Raw genomic sequence first — 21,329 nt, forward strand, 5'->3', positions numbered from 1 at the left:
AAGTAGTATTTGCAAACAGAAGCTCACAGAGGGAGAAGGCAGAGTACCACTGAAGACAAGAATTCACTGGGAGAAGAAGTGACAACTCAGATAATTTTTAGTCAACCCTTGCGTCAAAGAAATAGGACCGTAAAGGCATTTTTAGAGTTAATCCGGTCCACCACTGTTCCAAAGCAGGAAGATCCCACAGTCAGGCCTGATTATACAGAACCTATGAAAAGCCTTCAGCCGTGAATATGGAAGAACCAAGGCAATCTACTCCAGTTCTTCAGAATCCTTAACAGGAAGATTTTTTTTCCCCCACAATAAAGCTTAAACTTCCTTCCCCACTGCAGTTTAAGTCCATTATTACTTGCAAGATCCATACTGGACATACGGAGAAATTTTCTACCCCCCCTTTTTTTTTGGGGGGGGCCCACAGTGTTTCTGGGCTTTTGCTGTTCTTGTTGTGTTTTACAATATGTTTACACAGTTATATCTACTCTCATCCCTCTTCTCTCCACTAAACAATTCCAATCTTTTTACCTTTCCTCATCGGTTATGTTTTGCAGATCTCTGATCATTGTGTTGCTCTCCTCTGAATTGACCTCAATTAATGAAAAGAACTTTGCTCCACAGGAAACCAGAAACCTTCCAGTCCTGCACAGCCTCAGTGTACCTCCTCAGCTTTATAATGGTATCTAAAGACAGATGGCATTTTTCTCACTGAAGGAATTACACTTGTTGCTTATTCCTACCACTAAGAGTTTATTTCTCAATAGAAAAATACGTGGATTAGTCCAAGGAAATTACATCAACTATTCCCATATACCCCCGCGCCCCTGGAAAGCACTAATGACCACTGAGCAAAGAGCCCCCACTGTGCAACTTCTAGTTGTGAGCAGTGGGGCGACAGCTGGTTGACTCAGGAATTAATTTAAATAAGTTAAAGTCACTTTTAGAGAAACAACTGGTTTCAGGGACACTGAGTGTTAGTTATTGTTAAAAAAAACTACACAGATCAGTCTCTGCTTTTTCACTTTTTTTTTTTTTTTTTTTTTTTTTTAATATGGTACACTACAGACAGGGAAATGTTAGCATCATCATTCAAAAACATTCTAATTATGTTTAGCCAATATAAATGCCTCAAGAAACTAAAGTCTCCATTATGGAGCCCAGTACACCACATCAGAATATAAGATGAGGAATAAAGACTCAGACGACAAAAAAATTATGCAAGAGAACAAACAAAGTGACTTAGGGGAATAAACCTCATTGAAGCTACTCCGACTCACATTCTTAAATGTGTTAGGTGTTTTTGAGGGGCTTGGGGTGGGGTCTAGAGCTATTTCCCAGAGTAAATTATTTGCAATAACAAGACACATAGCAAATTCCTAACTGTATCACTGAACTCTCACTCTTTTCCTATTTTGTATCTTAAGATAAAAGTTATAAACCTGACTGTTCCTTGCTGCTGCTTTCCCATCAACTCCAAAAAAGGCTTGCTTTCCAGAGTATATATATGCCCAGCTTCACCACCCCCCTTTGTTTTTTTATTTTTGGGGATTTCCAGAAGAAAGCATTTTAACTTTTGCTACATGCTTCTCATTGTTTTATTCTACATGTGGCTTCTACAATCTCACAGGAAGCATCCAAGATCAGCAGACAGGCATTGTACATTCAAACCTCTCCTTTCAGTTGCAACCTTGTGACAGGAAAAAATAATCCCTAATTCCACCAATCCAAAATTCTAAACACAGATTACCACAAAAATGGAGTTTGGTGCTCCTTTCTAAATTGAGATCTGTAAATGCCTAGGGAAGTTCAAAACAAATATTGCAGAAAGAAAGGAGCACTGCCTGTACTATCTTAGGAAAACAGTTAATATGGCTTACTTTGGCAAGGACATTTTCCCCCATATATAGATAGGAATCATGACATTAATACTTTTACCACTAATGTTCTTAAAACTGGAGAAAGGATCATATCTATCCTTCCTCCTCCCTTCTTTCCCTCCCAAAAAAGGTATATTTGGAACATTAAACAAACATAATAATCAGAGAATGAGAAGAGTTAACAGAACATGTATACATGTATTTGTTACCATAATGACTTCTCCACTATTTTGGTCCTGAAAACCTCCTCCTGGTCCAGGTTTACAGTACAGTAGCAATCCCGCATCTTGTTTGGCCCCGGATAGGTAGGAAGATTTTTGGCTTCGCCTGAAGACAAGAAAGAAAAAACGCAAAAGTATTATATATTAAGGTGCCACCCATGAATTAGTCATCTGTCAACTAAGTGTCAGCAACATTGCTAAAGCGAAGTATTAAGTTTATTTTCCTTCCCAAATATTAGCCTCTAGTAAACTTTGCAGCAATATTCCATTTCCAAGGCAGGAGCTCCTGACAGTCGAGTTCAGAACTCAGCAGTAGCCAGCAACAACCCAGTATGTCTGTCTCCTTTATTCACATGTATTTGGGCATATACTGCTTCCTTCCAAATTTGTGTTTACAAAGTTTTGATCAGTCTTCCCGTAGGATACAAGGAACACAATGCAGTGTGGTAATACAGCTCTCCCATACAGCCCACCAATTTTATCCCAAAGGCATTACCAGAACACAGCAAATGAGGACTGATCCCCAGCTCCACAGATGTGGAGATGGAAAACAGTCACTTCAGTTACAGCCAACAGCCTTTCACCACACACTGGACTTCAAAGCACTCTGATGAGGTAATTAGCACTTGTGAAGCTGCTAAGGTCCTGGCACAAAGGTACTGTTACAAGTCATGAACATTTTTCAAAATAAACATTAGTTTCAAAACTGCAACAACAGACATGTATGCATCCTATATTAAAAAAAAAGACATAGTCTCTTGTTATCTCTAGTTCCTCGATCCTACAACACGCGAGTATGAAACAAGAACAAAACCACAGCTTTCCCCTCTACATATCCATTAATAATGAAAGCTGAGCAATAAATTTCCTAGGCAGACTGAAAACCAAAACTCTCAGACAGGAAACTCATGGCTTCGCTAAAGCACCTTAGCACTACATGGATAAGTGATTTAATTCTAAGGACAAAACCTAGAACTCTCAAAGAATTACTAAGTTTACAATGTGTGTGGTCTTATTTACCCTCACTCTTCCAGTACCCAGAGATGATTAGCATATACCATGGGAACTAGATCATTCTCTTCTGGTAAAAATACAATGAATATAAATAATAGTGCACATACCAAGGGAACACAGGTCTGCTTGCCAGTGGAGAAGGGAACTCTAAGTTACAGTAATAAATATAACTTTTTATCGGACATCTGCAGCTCAGCTTAAGTGCTTTTTACTAGACACATGCCTTCCCAGTCTCCAGCTCCCAAATAGCTTTACTAGTAATAGAATCATCTTGCTTCTTCCAACTCTGTATTCCATAAAGCCACATTTTCCTTTCCTTTCTGTTCAACAGCACTCTGATATGTGCACATATAAATATTGAAGAACTATAGCGACGAAAGGTTAAACCAACCTCTATCCTCAGCTTTAAAGGAAAAGCATAAAGTGACACAGGACTCCATGTCTTCCTGTCTGTGATCTCTCTTCTGACACACTGCACACTTTTGCACACTGATTCATGATGTGCCCTTGGAAACACCACACATCCGCACTTCTCACAAACAGCCTGTATGCGGGTGATGTACAATATTTATGTTTTCTAAAGCTAACCATAGCACGTATAAAGAGCCATTGAAAAGGGACGTGAAAACATCGCTTCAGACAGTAATGCCTCGCTTCAGAGTTCTAAATAAGTTTGCTCTCTCAGCTCAGCTGATGTAACTCGATAGCGTTCTCCCCGCTTCCTTCAGAGTTGTGAGACATTGTATTAAAAAAAGCTGTCTCTGCTGTAATTCAAAGGTGTGACTGGAACATCTGTTGGCATGCCCAACAGGGCTTTAAACTATGCTGACTGTTAGCAGTAGTTTAACTGCAGCAGCTCTAGCCAAAATTATATTGAGGATTACCAATTGCTTGCTAAGCCTTCATTGAGTCTATACTGCTGTGGTACTCCTTCAACTTTTGTTAGACTTCAGGCAAGTTGGAAATCAGATGTACTAGCCTCAAACAGGTCGAGGTGTCTGAGTTTGTCTCCATTCCAAGTTGCACGCATCCAAATTTCTCTTATCTATTCCCACATTAAAGTCACGCAAGGCCAGCCTCTTTTCTGGATGACTCTGTGAATTTCCCCAGAGAGAGTCAGCGTGCATGTCAACAGGAAGAGTTTCAATAGAAGAACGATAAGGAAGTTTTCCTCTGGGGCTGGCACACTGTTCTCATGGTTCTTCCAAGAGAATGGGACAGAACTTTTCAAGCTCAAAATTAAAACAAGACCAAAAAAACATACAGTTTCCCTTTTTCTGCACTCTTCCACTTCCTACTTCAACATCAACGCGCACACACAAAACCCATTCTGGATTTTGCGATCTCAGTTTCCAGATTTCTGAAGCGCATGACATTCACTTAAGCACTTGAAGTTAATACTTGGTCATGTCAGAGCACTCTAAGAACTATATTTTGAAAACTCAGTTCTCCTCTTTGGTAACAGACTTGGAGTGGAAAAGCCCACAGTACTGAAAGCTAAATGCAATGCAAAGGGAGGCACTATTCAGCATTGCTGGAAAATGACAGCCTGCACAGTCTATACAGTAAATCAAACCTCACCACCACCACAATATTAGAAAGTGGGGCACAGAGGGAAGACAGAGGGATAAGATACTTTACAGTAATTTCTTTCTTCAAACTGGAAAAAGGCCCTGAAAAAACACTGATTAATTGACCAACCCAATATATTAATCATGTTACTGACTTCAGTGGAAGCTTAAAAACACACACATACACACACAAAAACCCACCATGCACCACAGACACTGACAGCAGGCAATGGCTGTTCAGATTCCTCCAGCACTGAGCAGTTGAGAAAGAAAAAAAATGGTGAAGCTTTCAAGCATATCTAGACTCAGCTCTCTAGCCAGACATTTAATGTCAACAAATGTGCTGTTAGAGCTTCAGCTGCTCTTTAGATTCCTTCCAGACAGAAATGTTCCCTCTGTGGCACTATTTTGCCAACTACAATGAAGCTGAACAATTTACTCAGGTTTGGTTTTTTTTTGATTCTGCTGCTACTGAAATGAAAAAAGAAAGCTCAGAATACTTGATACAGTCATGCACCATTTCCATGTTCTCAACAACCAGAGCTGATGAGAACATTTAATTTGGGCAAGAATTTCGTCGTTTAACCTGTCTGTATAGAAGAGGCATCTTCATCCATTGTATTTTCAAGAGGCAGCTCTCGGCTTTTTTTTCCCTCCTCTTCATATCTCTGACACACTTGTACGCTACAGAATTTAGAGAGGGCTTGCAAACAAAAGGTCAATACATTCACCTTCAAAACCTTCAGTTTTCCACTTCTCCTAAGAAGAAGCAGAATGTTTCTTAAGATACCTAAGACCTGACAAAATACACAAGCACTTTGTTTTGGTGCATTAGGCTTCTATTTGGAGCCACAACGCAGAGTAATCAGTACAAGTTTGCCATAGCTTTTCTTTCTATCTCTACACTTCTAATAAACACGGTCTTAATTTAACTGCGTGATGCACTCAACTTAGCACTAAGTACTTAAACCCAGCAAGGCTGATTTTAGCTATGGAAAAGTTATCATTGGATGTCTTTTAAAATAGCCTATATGATTCGGAATACATCACTGACTTACTATCTTCTCCCCACGAACACTGGGTTACTACCGTTTAAAAATGGACTACGACGGCAGCACAGACAGCTTAGCTAGAGCTATGCAGAGGGAACACAACAGACTGGAAAAAGAAGAAGGAAAAACTCAAAACCATATTCATCGTCTTTGCTCCTTCCAGTGTTACACACTCCTGCCCTGCTAAGATACTGGTAATAAAAGGGAAGCAAGGAAAAAGGTGTCTCCTTCACATATAGGAGGAAAGAGCACTGCTTAGATGCTTGTGAGCATAACTCACAAAACCAAGAAAAACTTTGAAGATGTTTCTAGGAATAAACAAATACATACCTACACATATAAATTTCTTTAATGTTTTGCCACCTTAAATTTTTTGAAGCATCTGGTATTTTTAATTAAGTTTAGATTCTTGTCATCTTTGCTTTTGACACATTTCCTCAGGTGCAATTTTCTGAAAAGCAGAACGCATGACAGGTATTGTTTCCACCTTTCAGAAGCACAGGAGCAGCAAATTTTGTTGTAAGTATCGGGACACCAGTACACATCTGTCAATATGAGCACATTGAGGAAGGCTTTGTAATGTGTCAATGAATTTAGCTTGCTGTCGTCTAGCAAGAACATACTCAGTTTTATCAAGATGCCACAGGAGAATCATTTCCCAAACGATTTCAGCAAACAAACGAGCAAAGAAAAACCTACCTCTAAAAAAAAGAAGCCAAATAAAAGCAGCTGAGCTTTCAATACCACAGCATTCGAATTCAGGGAGCACACTGAGAGACTTGAGTACAGAAACTAAATACCTAAAATCTGAAATGGGCAACATATCCTAATCAGCAACAATACACTTTGTTTCTGCCATATTCAGGAAAACACTCTCCAAAGAAGCTTGTAGGCAAGCATGTCAAGAACAAAAACAGAGCAGCGATGTATGCCAGGAATGGAAAGCTTCTCCTGTTCTCCCTTAAGCTCTCTATACTAATACAGATGCTGGAATTTGGAAAAAAAAATTTCAAGCACTCCTTTCAAGTAGTCTTTCTTCTGAAAAAGCATTATTCCATCAACATCCATACCCCAAGCAAAAACAGGAAAAGGAAAATGTGTATACACAGCTCTGATTCTCTAATACAATTTATTAAGATGACAGCAAGTTTATTATAAATACTTAGTAATTTTAACTAAAACAGAAATATCATGTCACTCAGAAATAGCGTGGCCAGGAGGACTAGGGCAGTATTGTCCACTCGTACTCAGCACTGGTGGGGCTGCACCTTAAATCCTGTGTTCAGTTTTGTTCCCCTCACTACAAGACAGACACTGAGGTGCTGGAGCGAGTTCAGAGAAGGGCAACGAAGCTGGTGAGGGGTCTGGAGCACAAGTCTGATGAGGAGCGGCTGAGGGAACTGGGGCTGTTCAGCCTGGAGAAAAGGAGGCTGAGGGGAGACCTTATCACTCTCAGCAACCACCTGAAAGGAGGTTGTAGCATGGAGGGGCTCCCAAGTAACAAGCAACATGATAAGAAGAAATTACCTCAAGTTGCAGCAGGGGAGGTTTAGATTGGATATTAGGAAAAAATTCTCCACAGAAAGTGTTGTCAGGCATTGGAACAGGCTGCCCAGGGAAGTGGTTGAGTCACCATCCTGGAGGTTTTTAAAAGACCTGTAGATGTGGTTTAGTGGTGGGTTTGGCAGTGTTAGGCTAGCAGTTGCACTTCATGATCTTAAAGGTCTTTTCCAACCTAAATAATTCTATGGTTCAATGTTGTTAAAAACATGCAGAAGTACCTAAAAGCACACTAACTTTTGTGCCTATGCATTAATTTAAACTGAATGGAAACAGTTGCATTAATTTTGAATGCTGAGAAAGCAGTTCAGTTTTTTTTTTTGCAAAGTGCGCTTTTTGGGAGTGAGGTGGAAATAAGAGGAGGGGTATGAATGCAATACCTCAGGCAAGATATATTGAAAAATAATCCCTTTTAATATTAAAATGGTTACAGTAAGAATACATCTATTCACATCAGAAACTGATTTTGTTACTAAACAGTCAATGCAATAATTAAGTGAAATTAACATAATGTTTGAAAGTGCAATATACAATTACATTTGTATATAACTCCTATCTGTATATATATCCTGTGTATCCCTCAGAAGGGAATGTTTCAATTCATGTTGGCCTTTCCAAATAGAAAAAAAGCAATAAAAGTAAAAAAAAAAAAAGTGAAGTTCCACGAACCAGAGTACCCAGTGTGCAACTATAGAGTTATGTAAGCAGCTTGGTATTCTTCTGTACTTTGGTAGTAAATTAAAAACAATAAATGCTTTTTTGGCAATAAATGCAGAGTGTCAAAAGTGCTCTCTCCCCTCCCCCTATGTATATAGGTCACACAGCCTGAAAATAAGAAAAAAACACACATGAAATTGCAAGTATCTAATCAAGAAAATTGCTACATTAAAAATATATATTTCTTTTAAAATAGATGTGGCTAGAAACATGACTAGTCCAACAGTCTCTCTTTGCTTTAACAGTATTTATTTATGTGTACATATACACACTTTGCTCTCATGGAGGGACAGATTGCATTAGATTTCTAAATCAGGTCAAAAATAGCCATCTGTGAACAGATTTTGATGATCTGGAAAATTAGATTTTTAGATGACCTGTTCTTAATCTAAGCCTGCCAGCCTCTTTCCACGTGAAATGATCATCACATGAGAAGATTCAGGGAAAGCAACAAAACAATACTGACGACCTAGGCCTTTGGAACAACCCCAGAGCAACTTGATACCACAGCCAGGGCTACTTCAGCAAGAAACCAGCAAGAAAACAAAGCACACTACATTAATTACAACTTTTTAGACAACAGCACCATGGAAACCCTCTTGGCTTAGGGGCAAGAAGCAGTATCAACCCCAAATCCTTTGGCGTTAAATGGAAGACCACCACCAGCTGATATCTCTGTGCCAAAACCTCTTTATACCTACTTAAGACATAGTCGAGTTTTACTGCCTTTGCAGCCTAGTGACAGGATCATTTGGCATCTTTTAAAATCCCTTCTGCACAACCCACTTCACCAGTACACATACTACTACACTACCACCCTTTCCCCTTCACATGATGGAACTTACTCTATACTAGTTAGAAGCCTCAAACAGTTCCTCTGCTCTGAAATCTGTTCTGGGACAGCAAATGAAAAGGCCGTAACAACAGCCACGTGTAATTAGCTATAGCCCCCATGGTGGACGGACTCAAACCTATCACTCAGAATGGCCAATAACCTAACTCCTCCTTGTCTATATGTGTGTGAACAGACATCTCAGTCCAATAAACCATCCAAATATCTTGCCTTTAGTGTTCTGGGCATTAAAAGAAGTGGCTGAGGATATTTTCATTGGAGAGCAATGAGAAGCTGCAGGTTAACAACCTTACATTTCTCCTAAGAGGCAACAAACATGGAGGAGACTCCGAAGATCCTGCCATGAACTCAAGTACTTAAGTGCTTACAGCACAAGGGCTGTTAATCAAATCCCAGGACTGAGAGGAAAGACATCTACACTGCAAGCTCCATGAGAGCTGTCTGCAAAATTAAGATTTTAGCTTGTACAAGAGGAAAAGCATAATTCTCCTCAACTCATTAATGTAACTGGTTCCATGCTACTTGCCAATATTGTGGTCTAACAGCAGGAACCAGGTTTCTCTAAAGATCCCCTTAGGATGGTAACTTAATGCCACCTAAAAAAACCAATATATATATATATATATATAATATATTATATATAACATATATAACATATATTATATATATTATATATATTATATATATTATATATATTATATATATTATATATATTATATATATTATATATATTATATATATACCTGTATCTATAGATATAGATATATAGAGTCCAGCTGCTCAGCTGCTTTTTAACAAGATCGAAGCTATTTTGTGCAAAAGGACACTTTGAAAAGTTCATTGTAAATACTGCCAGGAAAAACACATTCTCAAGGAGTTTTCATTTTAATTCAGTTTTCCTGTGGCACTTTGGGGTTAGCATTCCAAGTTTCTTTGATGTGACTTTCTTGTATTTCTGCAGAAAAACTGATGAATTAACCAAACTGTCTCTTTATCTGTATTGATACAGTGTTAGACTCAACTCCTCATGTACTATTTTTCAATCCAGCTTATATTTTGAAGATGATACTTTGCATCAAGACACATCTCATGCAACTTCCCAGCTGCATTTGATAGAGGCTCTTGAGGTTTACTTCCTACCAGTTTCAGTAGCATAGAGACCAGCTAGAGGTTGTTCTGTGCCTCTGAATTGCGACCTTCATTAAGACCGGTGGCTTGTGCAGTTTTTTGTAGTTTCTTTGTTATTGTTTGAGGTGGGGGAGTGGTGGTTTGGGTTTTGGTTGTGTCTGTTGCTGTTTTTTGAAAAATAAAAATCAGCTTCCTGAGGCTATAAAAGACCTTCTCTGGGCCAAGTGTAAGTCGCTGAACATCTGTTGTGGGAGGCCGTGAGGGAGAGGGCTCGGGCTGCAGGAGGGGCAGGGTGGCTGAGAGGAAGTCACTTTAAACAGGCTGTTCCATCATGGAGCTGCGCTGGGCGAACAGCGAGCAGTTTCAGCTATTTTTAGAAGAACAGTGTGAGACAGGAAATACAAGCAAATGATTTACAACATCAAGCAAGACGTGACCAAACTCCAGCAACAATTCAACCCTTCCCTTCGGAGAGTTTTTGTACTTTAGGATAATTTAAGATAGCTGTTCTATAGTAAGGAGCCTACTCATCGCTAAAGAACAAAAGTAATCTTCTCAAAAACATCAGCATTAAGCAAAAATAAGTTTCCGTGAAAATAAGTATTTCTTTTGACCTGCCTTCATTTATATTATTCACAAAAACACACAAAACCAAAAGCCAGGTGACAAAAAGACAATTTTTATCTATGTACATCCATTTTTTTAATTATTTTTTTCTTTTCAGTATAGACCGAAAAGAAACACACAAGCAATGAAAAAAGAATTATGTACTCTCTCTTCCAGGACATCAATCACTTCTATCACAAGTAATACTAAAAACTTTAACATGAAAAATTCAAATCTGCCAAAGGTTATGTTTTGTTTAGATTAAAAACTAGTAACAAAAGGAGTGATTGCTGAAAAGCGGAAGTTTTATTGACAATGTTAAGAAACCATAACTGTTTTCTCTAATGATTCTCATCTATTTAGAAATGTCTTCACTAACCAGAGTTTCACAGGATCAAGTTTAGAGCAAGTTCAGTTTGTCCCTTTGGCCTCGTAGTGTTCAAAACCAAAATAAAACCCCATTATTGAGAAACAGCAGTTCAAGGAAATCTTGAAAACCACCTAAGATTTAGGAATTAACTGAGCAAAGAGTGTCTTCCTCCATATTCAGAACACGCTTCCTATTACGAAATTAATCATCCTAAGGGCAAAAAAAAAAAAAGCTTCAAAATCTGCCCAACTTGCTTTACTTTAGCCTTTCTTCAAAAAACAGTGAAAATAGGTACTTTGCTGCAAGAAGATTAAATTCATTTTGTCATGTAAAGACCCAAACTCAGAAATATCCTCCGCCAAACTTGCAATAATTAGCACCTTCCCTTAAACCCACTAACAGGCAAGACTACAACTACTTTAAAATTGACACAGTCTTGATATTTCATTAGTCCACATATTCCTCATTTGTTCTTTCATACAAAAACAGGACTGTATGTACTAAGCAGCAACATAATAGGAAACCCCTCATTTTATGAAAAGCGTGATTATAACTAGTACTAAGACTATATGCTTATAGATAGTTTTTGAACAAAAACTACAACTTTCTAGTTGCAGCCTTAGGCAGCTGACAAATGCTATGTTGCAAACACACCTCTGTACAGAACAGAATGCTCAAATTAGGACATCGAAATCATCCACAATATTTGTTTTGTCTTAGCTACTGGATCTTCATTTACAAAGCACTTTCTCCGGTACAGTTCAACAACAACAACAAAAAAAACACAAACAAACAAAAGAAGAGCCCTCTTGGTCATTCCTATGGTTGGTGCCTTATAAGACCTATAGGCGATTTTTCCATCCTGCCAGAATTTAAAAACATTTTAAATTATCTCAAAGATCTATCTCACAGTTGAATAGCCTGTATTGCACAGATGCAAGCTTGCAACGCACAAGAAAAAAGAGGACAACATGCCTCTATTGTGAAGCCCAGACTGCCTTTACTACTGCCACCACACAGTTTGCTCTAAGAATTTCTGGAAGCAGATAGTTACAGAACATCCACACATTGACAGAACTGGACCATCACCATCCAAGATGCTAAACTTTCAATTTGCTCTGTCAGGGGGCTTACAAAAGAATTACTTAAGACATATCAGTAAATGATTCCTGACTTGTTGCAGTACATGGGACTGACTGACCAATGCAGAGCAAAACAAGTTGTAAAAAACAAATGAGAAATCCTCCATCCAAGTTCCCAGACTCCTGAGCAGCAGCAGCTGGGGAAAGAACCTTTAAAGTAAATGAAATTCACATGCATGAAGTTCACCTAAGCATTCAGTTGTTCTTGTTTGGGTCAAGTCCCCATCTCACAGTGTACAAGCCAATTCACTTTGGCTAAAGCTTTAACCCAACATACTCGTCTCTGCACCAAAGAAGTAACAGCCAAAACACAGGGTTGTATCATCTTCCAGAGGAAGCCAATGAAGTAGAAGCAAATGACCTTCAAAGAAACTCAAGTCTGGTTTATTTCAGTGGCTACTCTTTCAGAAATGGGAGCAATATTCAAAAACAAATTTTATTTGTAGGTAGTCAACCAGAGGCTGAGCATTTTTTAAAATTGCCAGTGACTTTTGGAAGCTGGGCATTCCCTACAAGCTGCTCATCCACACCCACAAAGTTCATCCAAAGTTGAATTTTTAATATGTTTGTCCAGACACTGCATGCATCTGTCTCACACAGAATGAAAGGAAAACCAACACTTACAATGCTTATAAGTGTCTGGTATCTGTAAGAATCAGATGAAAACTGGAGGCAGAACAATACCATCACAAAAAGCTTCACCAAAAGAACATGACTTAACTTTCTACAGATATTCTCTTTTTCTACTCAGGCTTTCATTTTTCAACTATAACAGTGTTTACAACCATTTATTTCAGCAACTTCCACTCCTTCACCCTGTCATAACCCCAACTCTCTCTCAAGGCACAAACCAGACATTGCTTCTGGGGATATTAATATGATTCCTGCACAATTCAGGTGCCTGCATTAGCATCTACTGTTCAAGCAGAGTCCTGTGTAATAGGATCCCAGGCACAAACATAACTTTTTCTGAATTATAATTCGAAAGGGTTCCTCTCACTATCTGCAGACTAGACAGGGAGCCCAACCAGCTAACATTGGTGTCCAGATTCAGTGTTCACAAGCACACGGCACATATTTTCCCCTCTCTCTTCCTACTTCTGATCTAGCCACCTCACATTTTCTGCATGACTAGTCTTTCAGGCTGCTATTTCCCACAAGGAACCATAAACCCTAAAATCTTCTAGTACCAAGATCAATAATTTCAAGAGCCTTCATAATAACAATAGGCACTGGAAAAACTGCCACTGTTCTAATGTTGTTCAAAACCTCCATCAGATCTTGTCTCCAGCAAATATTTCCAGGTACAGATAATTCTGCAAGAAGAATTTCTGCCCCAAATACTTAAAGTTTGATTCAAGTATCATGATAAGAAGCCATCTGTGTGAATAATTTTTGTTATTACTACTGTTTGTGGTTTTTTTGTTTTTTTTTGTTTGTTTGTTTGTTTTTTTAATTTATGTTTCACAAAGTTCAAGCTACTACAATTGCAATGTAGTTTTTGTTCTCAGAGCATAACAGCAGAAACCCAAGTTTAAACTATGTAGGCTTCAGCACACTGAACTACATTAAATCCACCTGTCCTATAGCTAATTCCTTGCTAGTACCAAGAGTCCTGAATTTAATATGCTAGTTTCAGTGGCACTCCAATAATATGTTACCATGCCTATAAAACATTTTTTCAATATAATGATGCGTCTGAACTCAACAAGCCAGGGAGCGGGGAAAAAGCATGTCACTGGTACGCAAGTCATCAACTCACGGTGCAGTTTATTTTTTAAAGAAGATTTCAAACAGTGATTAGGCTGATCATCCTGAGAAGGGGAACATCACATGAATCTTGGCCTGAGGAACAAACTTAACCAAGAAAAAGTGACTCATTGTGCAGGCAACGTGATGAGAAGCAAACAGTAGATTATCCAACTTCAGTAACTACAGGAAGGGAAAAAAACATTCACTTCTTCACTCCTCAGCACTGAGTATAGTTAACACAGGCACAATAGCACAGAAAAACAATCAAGAAGTGGCTGAGCATAGTCATTTATTTATAAGCAATGATCAAAACCACATAGTTCAGTAGTGTAGCTGTGTGCACCTAAAACACTTCACAGGTATTAGCAGCTGAGATTGTGAAGAAACAAAGCCAAAACCACAGTACTCCCCTGTAATTTCTATAAATGCTCATGTGATTCAAATCCATATTTACAGGGAAAGATACAGCTTTCCATGAAATGTTTGCAACCCAGCTGTTGGATTTTAATGCAAACTAAAGCAGGGCATTAGAAATGGAAAGTGACCTACTTTTCTAAACTACACAAAGTGTTAATACAATGAAACTCAATGTTAGTTTTCTTTTATTCTTCTAGTTTCAATTTACAAGTTAGTCATATCAGTGGCAGAAGCAGGGTGCGCAAGACATGTCTGCGTAAAGCGGTCTGGAAATGTTAAGTATTTTGCATACTTACTACTAGTGACAAAGCAGAATTCGTTTAGGTACGCAGAAGCGAGGGAATCAAACAACATGAGCAAGAAGGACAACTGGCAACTGCTCTGAAATACCTTTGCGAAGTTTTATAAGCATGTTCAGTTCCATGAACCTGTCTAACACAGCACAAACCTGCACTGACTGCTTCAGTAGCAGAGGTCCAACTGTAGTGAGAGCTGTGAAAACACAAAGGATGTTCTCTTTCTTGAAATTCTTAAGTCTACACAATCAATCATATAGAATAACGGAGGATTACGCTTTAAAAAGGCAAGGGTGGGTGAAGGGTAACTGACAGGATGGAGGTACAAAGGCACAGCATTCCAAAATATAATGCAGTACAGAAATGTGATGTTAATCCTAATTAAGAACCCTTACACTGAAAACTTTTCCAAATAAAACCAGTATTAAGGGTGACAGCCACTAATGACAATGGTTTGCTTTAATGACACACAAGTGGAGCAAGCACTGCAACAGAGCTTATTCCTCAGCCCAGTGACCAATAGGGACAACACACCCAAGTATGTTTAAACTCACAGCTTTGAATCCACAGTTGTGTGCTGCACCTACTCAGTCACTGACAAGTCCAAAATACACAAAATGTTGATCAACCCTGTCCTCAGCAGTTTACTGAACACACTGAACAGGTAAACAGTGATAACTTACCCCACACACATCAACTTTCAGTTAATTTTTCAGAGCCCAAGAAGAGTGATATAATACACACTATGTTTTTCTTGCAGATAGACCATGTACTAGTTTTATCACAAATTTTAAAATAAGTGAAGCTATGGTATCACATGCAGCCAGTGTCAATAAGTGCCTGTAGGCCAAGCTATACCTGTGTAATATCTACTTGTCTTCAAATAATCTCCTGAAACCCCTGTGCAAATTCATGGCTTAGAAAAGAACAAGAGAGTGGAATAAGGGAATGCTTCTCATAATCATGTGTAAAATAAAGTTGATTTCTGTATTATATCACACGCTTTAACTGACTGTAAGAAAGCTCCTCGCTGACATTTACAATAAGCAGCTGCAAAACTTAAAAGCATGTAAATAGACATGCCTATCCAAAGACTATTTGTTGGATAAAAAGATGCTCATTTTTACCTTTTAGGGTAGAACACAAGTTATACACAGTAGATGCAGACAAATCCATGTGTATGCTGAAATAATTATTTTTAATGCTGGGGGGTGCAGATGAATCCACCAGACATTTGGCTACCAAAAAAGACCAGTGCTTCTTTACAGAGATCACCCAAGAATGGAAAGCCATTAAGCTTCAATTAACCCCTTACTCATTCCATGTAGTTTCAGAAATGGTCCATTTGTTTTAACAAAGCAATACCACAGAGCAGAGCTGTTCTGTGCAAGAAGTTTGCATTCCCATACAAAAAATTAGCTCTTTTAGTTGAAGATCTGGATTCCATCCCAGTTCTGTTGCAGACTCCATCTGTGATTGTGAATAATAAGTCAGACAGCTAACTGCCGCACTTGAACTACCTCCCTCTCTAGCACTTCATATTCAAAATACAACTTCAGATCCCTCACACGGAAGACCACATTGGAGTACTGCATTACGGCATTCGCTAATGCAACTGCATGAGATGTTTCAGAAACTGCATTTGAGGGCTAGCAAAAAAGAGGCCAGCAAAGCAAATCCCTCGTGATGCTTAACATCAAAGGACTCCCTGGCACAGCAAGTAAAGATCAACATCCTTTTGGTCTGGGAAGCCTCTTGCCTACTTCTGTAACAGCACAAGTCAGGGGGAATCAAACACGAACCAGGATTTACCAACTCAGAGTAGCGTAAGACAAAGCATCTGGTCCTTTTAACAGAAAAGTAAGGCAGACAAATGGCTCCCAGTAACCATGACAGGAAATATCTTACTGTCAGCAGCGTATACGTCCAGCAGTACTGTCACATATATAAAGAGAAAAACTGGATCCCAAAGGATTTATTGTGGAAAGAACACCAATTCAGGCACGAAATAGGTACTATAACAGCTGCAAAGCAATCTGGCAAAGAAAATCTTCATGACAGAAATTACTTTAATAGGAAAGACAGCCTTCATGGGAAGCTGCCTGAGGTATACTGTGTCAAAATAGAGGGGCAGAGGAACTCCGAGTAGTAAGCAGATAGGCACATGGAAGAGAAGCGCAGAATAACAGACAGAAGCCCAAGAACAGTTCCCACTGAGGTATAAGTTCATCTCTATACACCCCAGTACTGTTACATCCCAAATAACCATGCCATAACCACCACCTTCCTGCTAACTACACATTTGAGATCTGAAGAAAGACACTACCTTCCGAGAAGATGAGCCGTTTATGAATATGAGTGTTGAAAATCTTCAGCACAAGAAAGCAACAGTTCCAACCTTTGTAAACCTTTTGAAATAATTGACTAGTGGAGGCTTCCGCAAAAGAAAGTACTTGTTTCTTCTCTCCAGCTCTAACTTGTTCTGAAATTAAAGTACTTCCTTTGTAAATTCAGAAGTGAAGCACTAAATACACCTGCAAGTGGGAAAGCAAATCCAAGTTTGCTGTTCAACCCAAGAAACTGCCTACAAAGTTAAACAAAAATATAACTCTTTAAAATAAATATCTACTTAGGTGACAACATTCTGGGCTAGTGTTATTTGGTTACTTTCTGAGAGATTTTATAGTTCTTATTCAGAGCTTCTCCCCTTTGGAAGCCAAATATAATTGAAGAGGTTTCTGTAGTAATATATTCTTAGCTCACATAGGACATTCGTTCAGAGAAATACAGTATTAAACAGCATTAACTTGGTAGGAAAGCTCAGAAGAAAATATTATCACTAACTTTAAATATTAACTGTACTGTAAGTTAGCATCTCTTACTTTCTTGAATTCCCACACACTCATTCTGCTCCAAAAGACAAAAAAGCTCAGAAGAGTCATTTAAGCCCAGAGAAGATTTCATCACCTGTTTCAGTAACACTGTAGTTTCACAGCCACTTGAAGCCACCATGAACTGACTGGCTGACAGTCCACTCTCCCCAACATGGCACAACCACACACATTCATGTTCCACACAAACCCATTTTGCAGAACAGATCAGAACACATGCAGCCATTAGCTCCAACACAGACGAGGTTCCTAAAAGATTCACACTGCAGACACTTGCCTTGTCACCTCTGATGGGGCAGCATTGAGAGCAAACAGGACAAAGCTTGTGTGATCACAGGGTATTAGATATGCATCTCAAACAGGTTTATGGGGTGCATGCTCTTAGAAGAAGTTTGAGGCTGCATTCTCACAATTCCTTGGACTACAGGCCCACTTTCAAGGCTACTCTTAAAAGTATTGTTCTACAGTGCCATCATCTAAAGATTCACTCAAAAGCAGCAAAGCATCTAACAAAAAGAAGCTTGATCTGAAATAAACAGTTTTAAACTTGTTTTTTCAAGGTATTCTTTGACAGTCAACTTGTCTACTTGCATCTACCCTTTAATTCAGCTAAATCACCCCTGTGATTGAAGCTTATATTGTACAGCATCTCTTTCATTTGATGCCTCAATCTGCACCAAAATGAAGTCTAAAACACAATTGAGAAACCCACAAAGTAATTACCCCCTGGCCACGTCAACTGCACCCACACCCTACTCACTATCAGTAACTTTTTTCTCCATCTGATAATTAAGTATTTTCCCTAAAATGGTATTTCCTGCAAGCTTCTTGGTGAATGTGTGGTGCCTAATTCTGTACAACAGCATACAGCCATCTGAAGAGGTGGGTGTCACTGGCTCTCCACCCACAGCGCTTTCCCCAAGGTCAAATACAGCCAGCTGTTGCCTCTGCTTGATCGGCAGAACAAAGTTGGGCATGGTGGGGCCATGAGTTAGTTTTCACATGAGGTCACCAGGTTCAGTCAGCTCTCCAGCTGCCTGCCAGGCACAGCGCTAGGAGGGCAGCGCTTCTGCAAGACAACACACAGTCACAGCCAGTGAGGCGTGCCCCAATAACACACATCTCTTCTCCAGCTATACTCAAATACAGCTGTGAAGGAGACACACCAGCATCACTGCATTACCGAAGAAACTCATCACTGTTCCTATAATAAAACCACACTTCCCCTCTCAAACGGTGCATTTATTCACTCTGATATACATGCAAGCTGAAGGTAAGCAGACCTATTAGACTTTATTAAAATTACTGTCTTGAGATTATTCACAACAGCTGTTTCCTCTTCAAGCTAGAGAAAAACAGATGGCAACATAACAGCTAGATAATTTTTAAAAATTAACTCTAAAACATGACACTTGTACAGGATAGCAAAACACATTTATGCCAAATGTTATTTTGCCAGTAGAATATATAGCAGCTTGAGAGCATAATTAACATATTAAAAACAAGGGCAGAACAAAGAATACATCGAATTGCACAGGAAAACTGCAGGTTGCAGAGAACTGTAGATCACAAAGTTGTTGCTGTAGGTTCCCTACAAAAACACTCAGCACACAGTTTATCTCTTCTCTCCAACACCTATAAAACCTGACAGCATCAAGATAGTGCAATTACAGGTGTGGAGAACATGGGTGTATTCTTTTTAATATTCATTAGCAACTTCAATCAAGATTCATAAGGGTGGAAAATAGCAAGAAAAATATCTAAATTTACACTAATAATCCCTGTGAACATAATGAGATTATTTTATTTATGTCTGTCTGGCATCAGCTGCAGCCCATCAACTGGCATTTCATGCATATTCCATACACTTAAGAGCAGAATTAAAAAAACTACAAATACATCACTATAACATTTTAAATATGGGTTGAGGGAGACCATGTATTATTGAGCTACTGCATGTTGAAACAACTCTTTAACAGCTTCCAAGAATTCCTACCAAAGCAGCAGTATTTCTAAACAGCCAGCAGTGAATGCTCAACTGGTTGTTCCTTCTGCATGACCAGTTTAGAGAAGGAAAAATTTCAGACAAATGAAAACTATGCTTCTGACCACCTATTTTAAGGAAACACAAAGTTTAGAGTTAGTGAAGAGTTAATCTTTTTCCTGACATGCTTTGGGCTGAAGTGTGGTATGCAGTAGATCCCTGAAGTACCAGCCCAGGTTTCAGGATCTACGATCTGTTAAGCTCACATTTAGAATAGTGAAGAAAACAATGTTACATTTCACCATTTTTCTGGGCAGGCTCTTTCCTCTACTCAGTTTGGTATACACTGAAGAACTTAAAACATGTGTATTTTTTTCCACGCAGACAAATTTATTTACTTTAAAATCCAACAAAGTAGTTTCTGCCAATCCAAACATCTTTCAAAAGCTCACTAAAGAACTGCAAAGAAATACTCCCACTTCTATTGTCCTACTCCATTAATATGCCAGGTACCAGCCTTCACCACCTACTATATCAACATTTCTAAGTAGCCAGAAATCAAATAACCAAAGCAGTTTGATGCCAGCTTTACAGTGACAGCAAAACTGGCTCAAAGGAAAACTTACATTGTATGCTTGTGTTACTGTTCATTCCCACAAAAAAAATAAAAAACCACCAAAAAACAAACCACACACAGATGTGCCAGATGGTTAGCGCATTTAGAAACAGAGATAGTCTTACATTCATCTCTGGGTAAACTCAACCATATAATTGACAGCATAACTTAAGATATGGTCCCTGTAATTATTCCACCTATAATGCTTAATTGTAGTAATTTGTAGCCAATGTGCCTCAAAACTGCAGAGCATGTGGTCAGTAAAGTATATATACACACACTGAAATACTGTTCTCCATGATAATATATATAAAATATAAATAGCATATAATATACTACACATATCATTACCTGCATAATATATTTCAATAGTTATGTAATTATAATACATTATATATTTCACGTTGTATACCCATATATAATATAGAGATATATGAAAACCCTATACAAATTACAAGGAACTTTCAACTTTAAAACTCTGTTGAGCCGACATTTAAAAAAATTGAATTTTATTTCTGACAGTACTTATTCTGCTGCTTTTGGATAGAGCTTTATCTGAGTTACAGAATAGTTTTTTTCTTCTACAAGCGCAATTAAATATCATATGGCGCTAACCTTTAACTAATCATAAGTACATCCAAAGTGTCTGGAACAGTGAAAGTGTTTGGAGTATTAAAAACCCAAGCAGTGAAGAGAACAATTACATGCAGAAAGATGTTTCTTTCCATACCATTTTGTCCTTGTAGAAGACTGGGTTTTGCAACTTGACTGCTACACAATTCAGCATATTTCTGATCTCAATCAAGACAGTGAAGTCTCAGATGTGCCCATGTACTCTGTAGCTATGACTGTATGAATCAACTTCCTCTATTTATGGAAAGTGGGTCTTAAATTAACTCTTGCCTTGGCATTTAACATCTACAAGCTTCATTCTCAAATTCACGGGATATCCTCTGTCCAGTACAGTGTGCCATTCCAACTAAGTTGTGTAACTCCTGTTGGCATGGCTAACCAAAGTTGACACATATCCACATTATGGAGGGAGGTTAAAAAAAAAATAAAAACACCACCACACCACCACAAATCATTATTCTCTTGCAAACCACACAACTCAAGTAAGTGGTGTTCAGACTGCCATTCCCCATTATCAGACTCACACCCAAACCTGTTTAAGTGGTACTTTTTCCATTACTTTGCTCCCCTTCTGAAGGCAAAGTAGATGTAAACATAAATATCCAAAATTTGTCTTGTAGATTAGAAGCAGT

At 38.6% G+C, this 21,329-nt stretch overlaps 1 protein-coding gene across 3 annotated transcripts in view; it reads right to left on the reverse strand.

Annotated features, from left to right (window-relative positions):
* The window catches only part of RASA3 (RAS p21 protein activator 3), a 176,858-nt gene that overhangs the window by 92,588 nt on the left and 62,941 nt on the right, over window positions 1–21,329 (reverse strand). For all 3 annotated transcript variants that reach the window (XM_065059559.1, XM_065059568.1, XM_065059552.1), the window contains exon 2: window positions 2,084–2,201. In XM_065059559.1, the coding sequence (XP_064915631.1) occupies window positions 2,084–2,201 (118 nt within the window). The remainder of the gene's footprint in view (window positions 1–2,083; window positions 2,202–21,329) is intronic.

Source organism: Columba livia, chromosome 1 (genome assembly GCF_036013475.1).
Source record: "Columba livia isolate bColLiv1 breed racing homer chromosome 1, bColLiv1.pat.W.v2, whole genome shotgun sequence".
In the NCBI taxonomy this organism is placed as follows: domain Eukaryota; kingdom Metazoa; phylum Chordata; class Aves; order Columbiformes; family Columbidae; genus Columba; species Columba livia.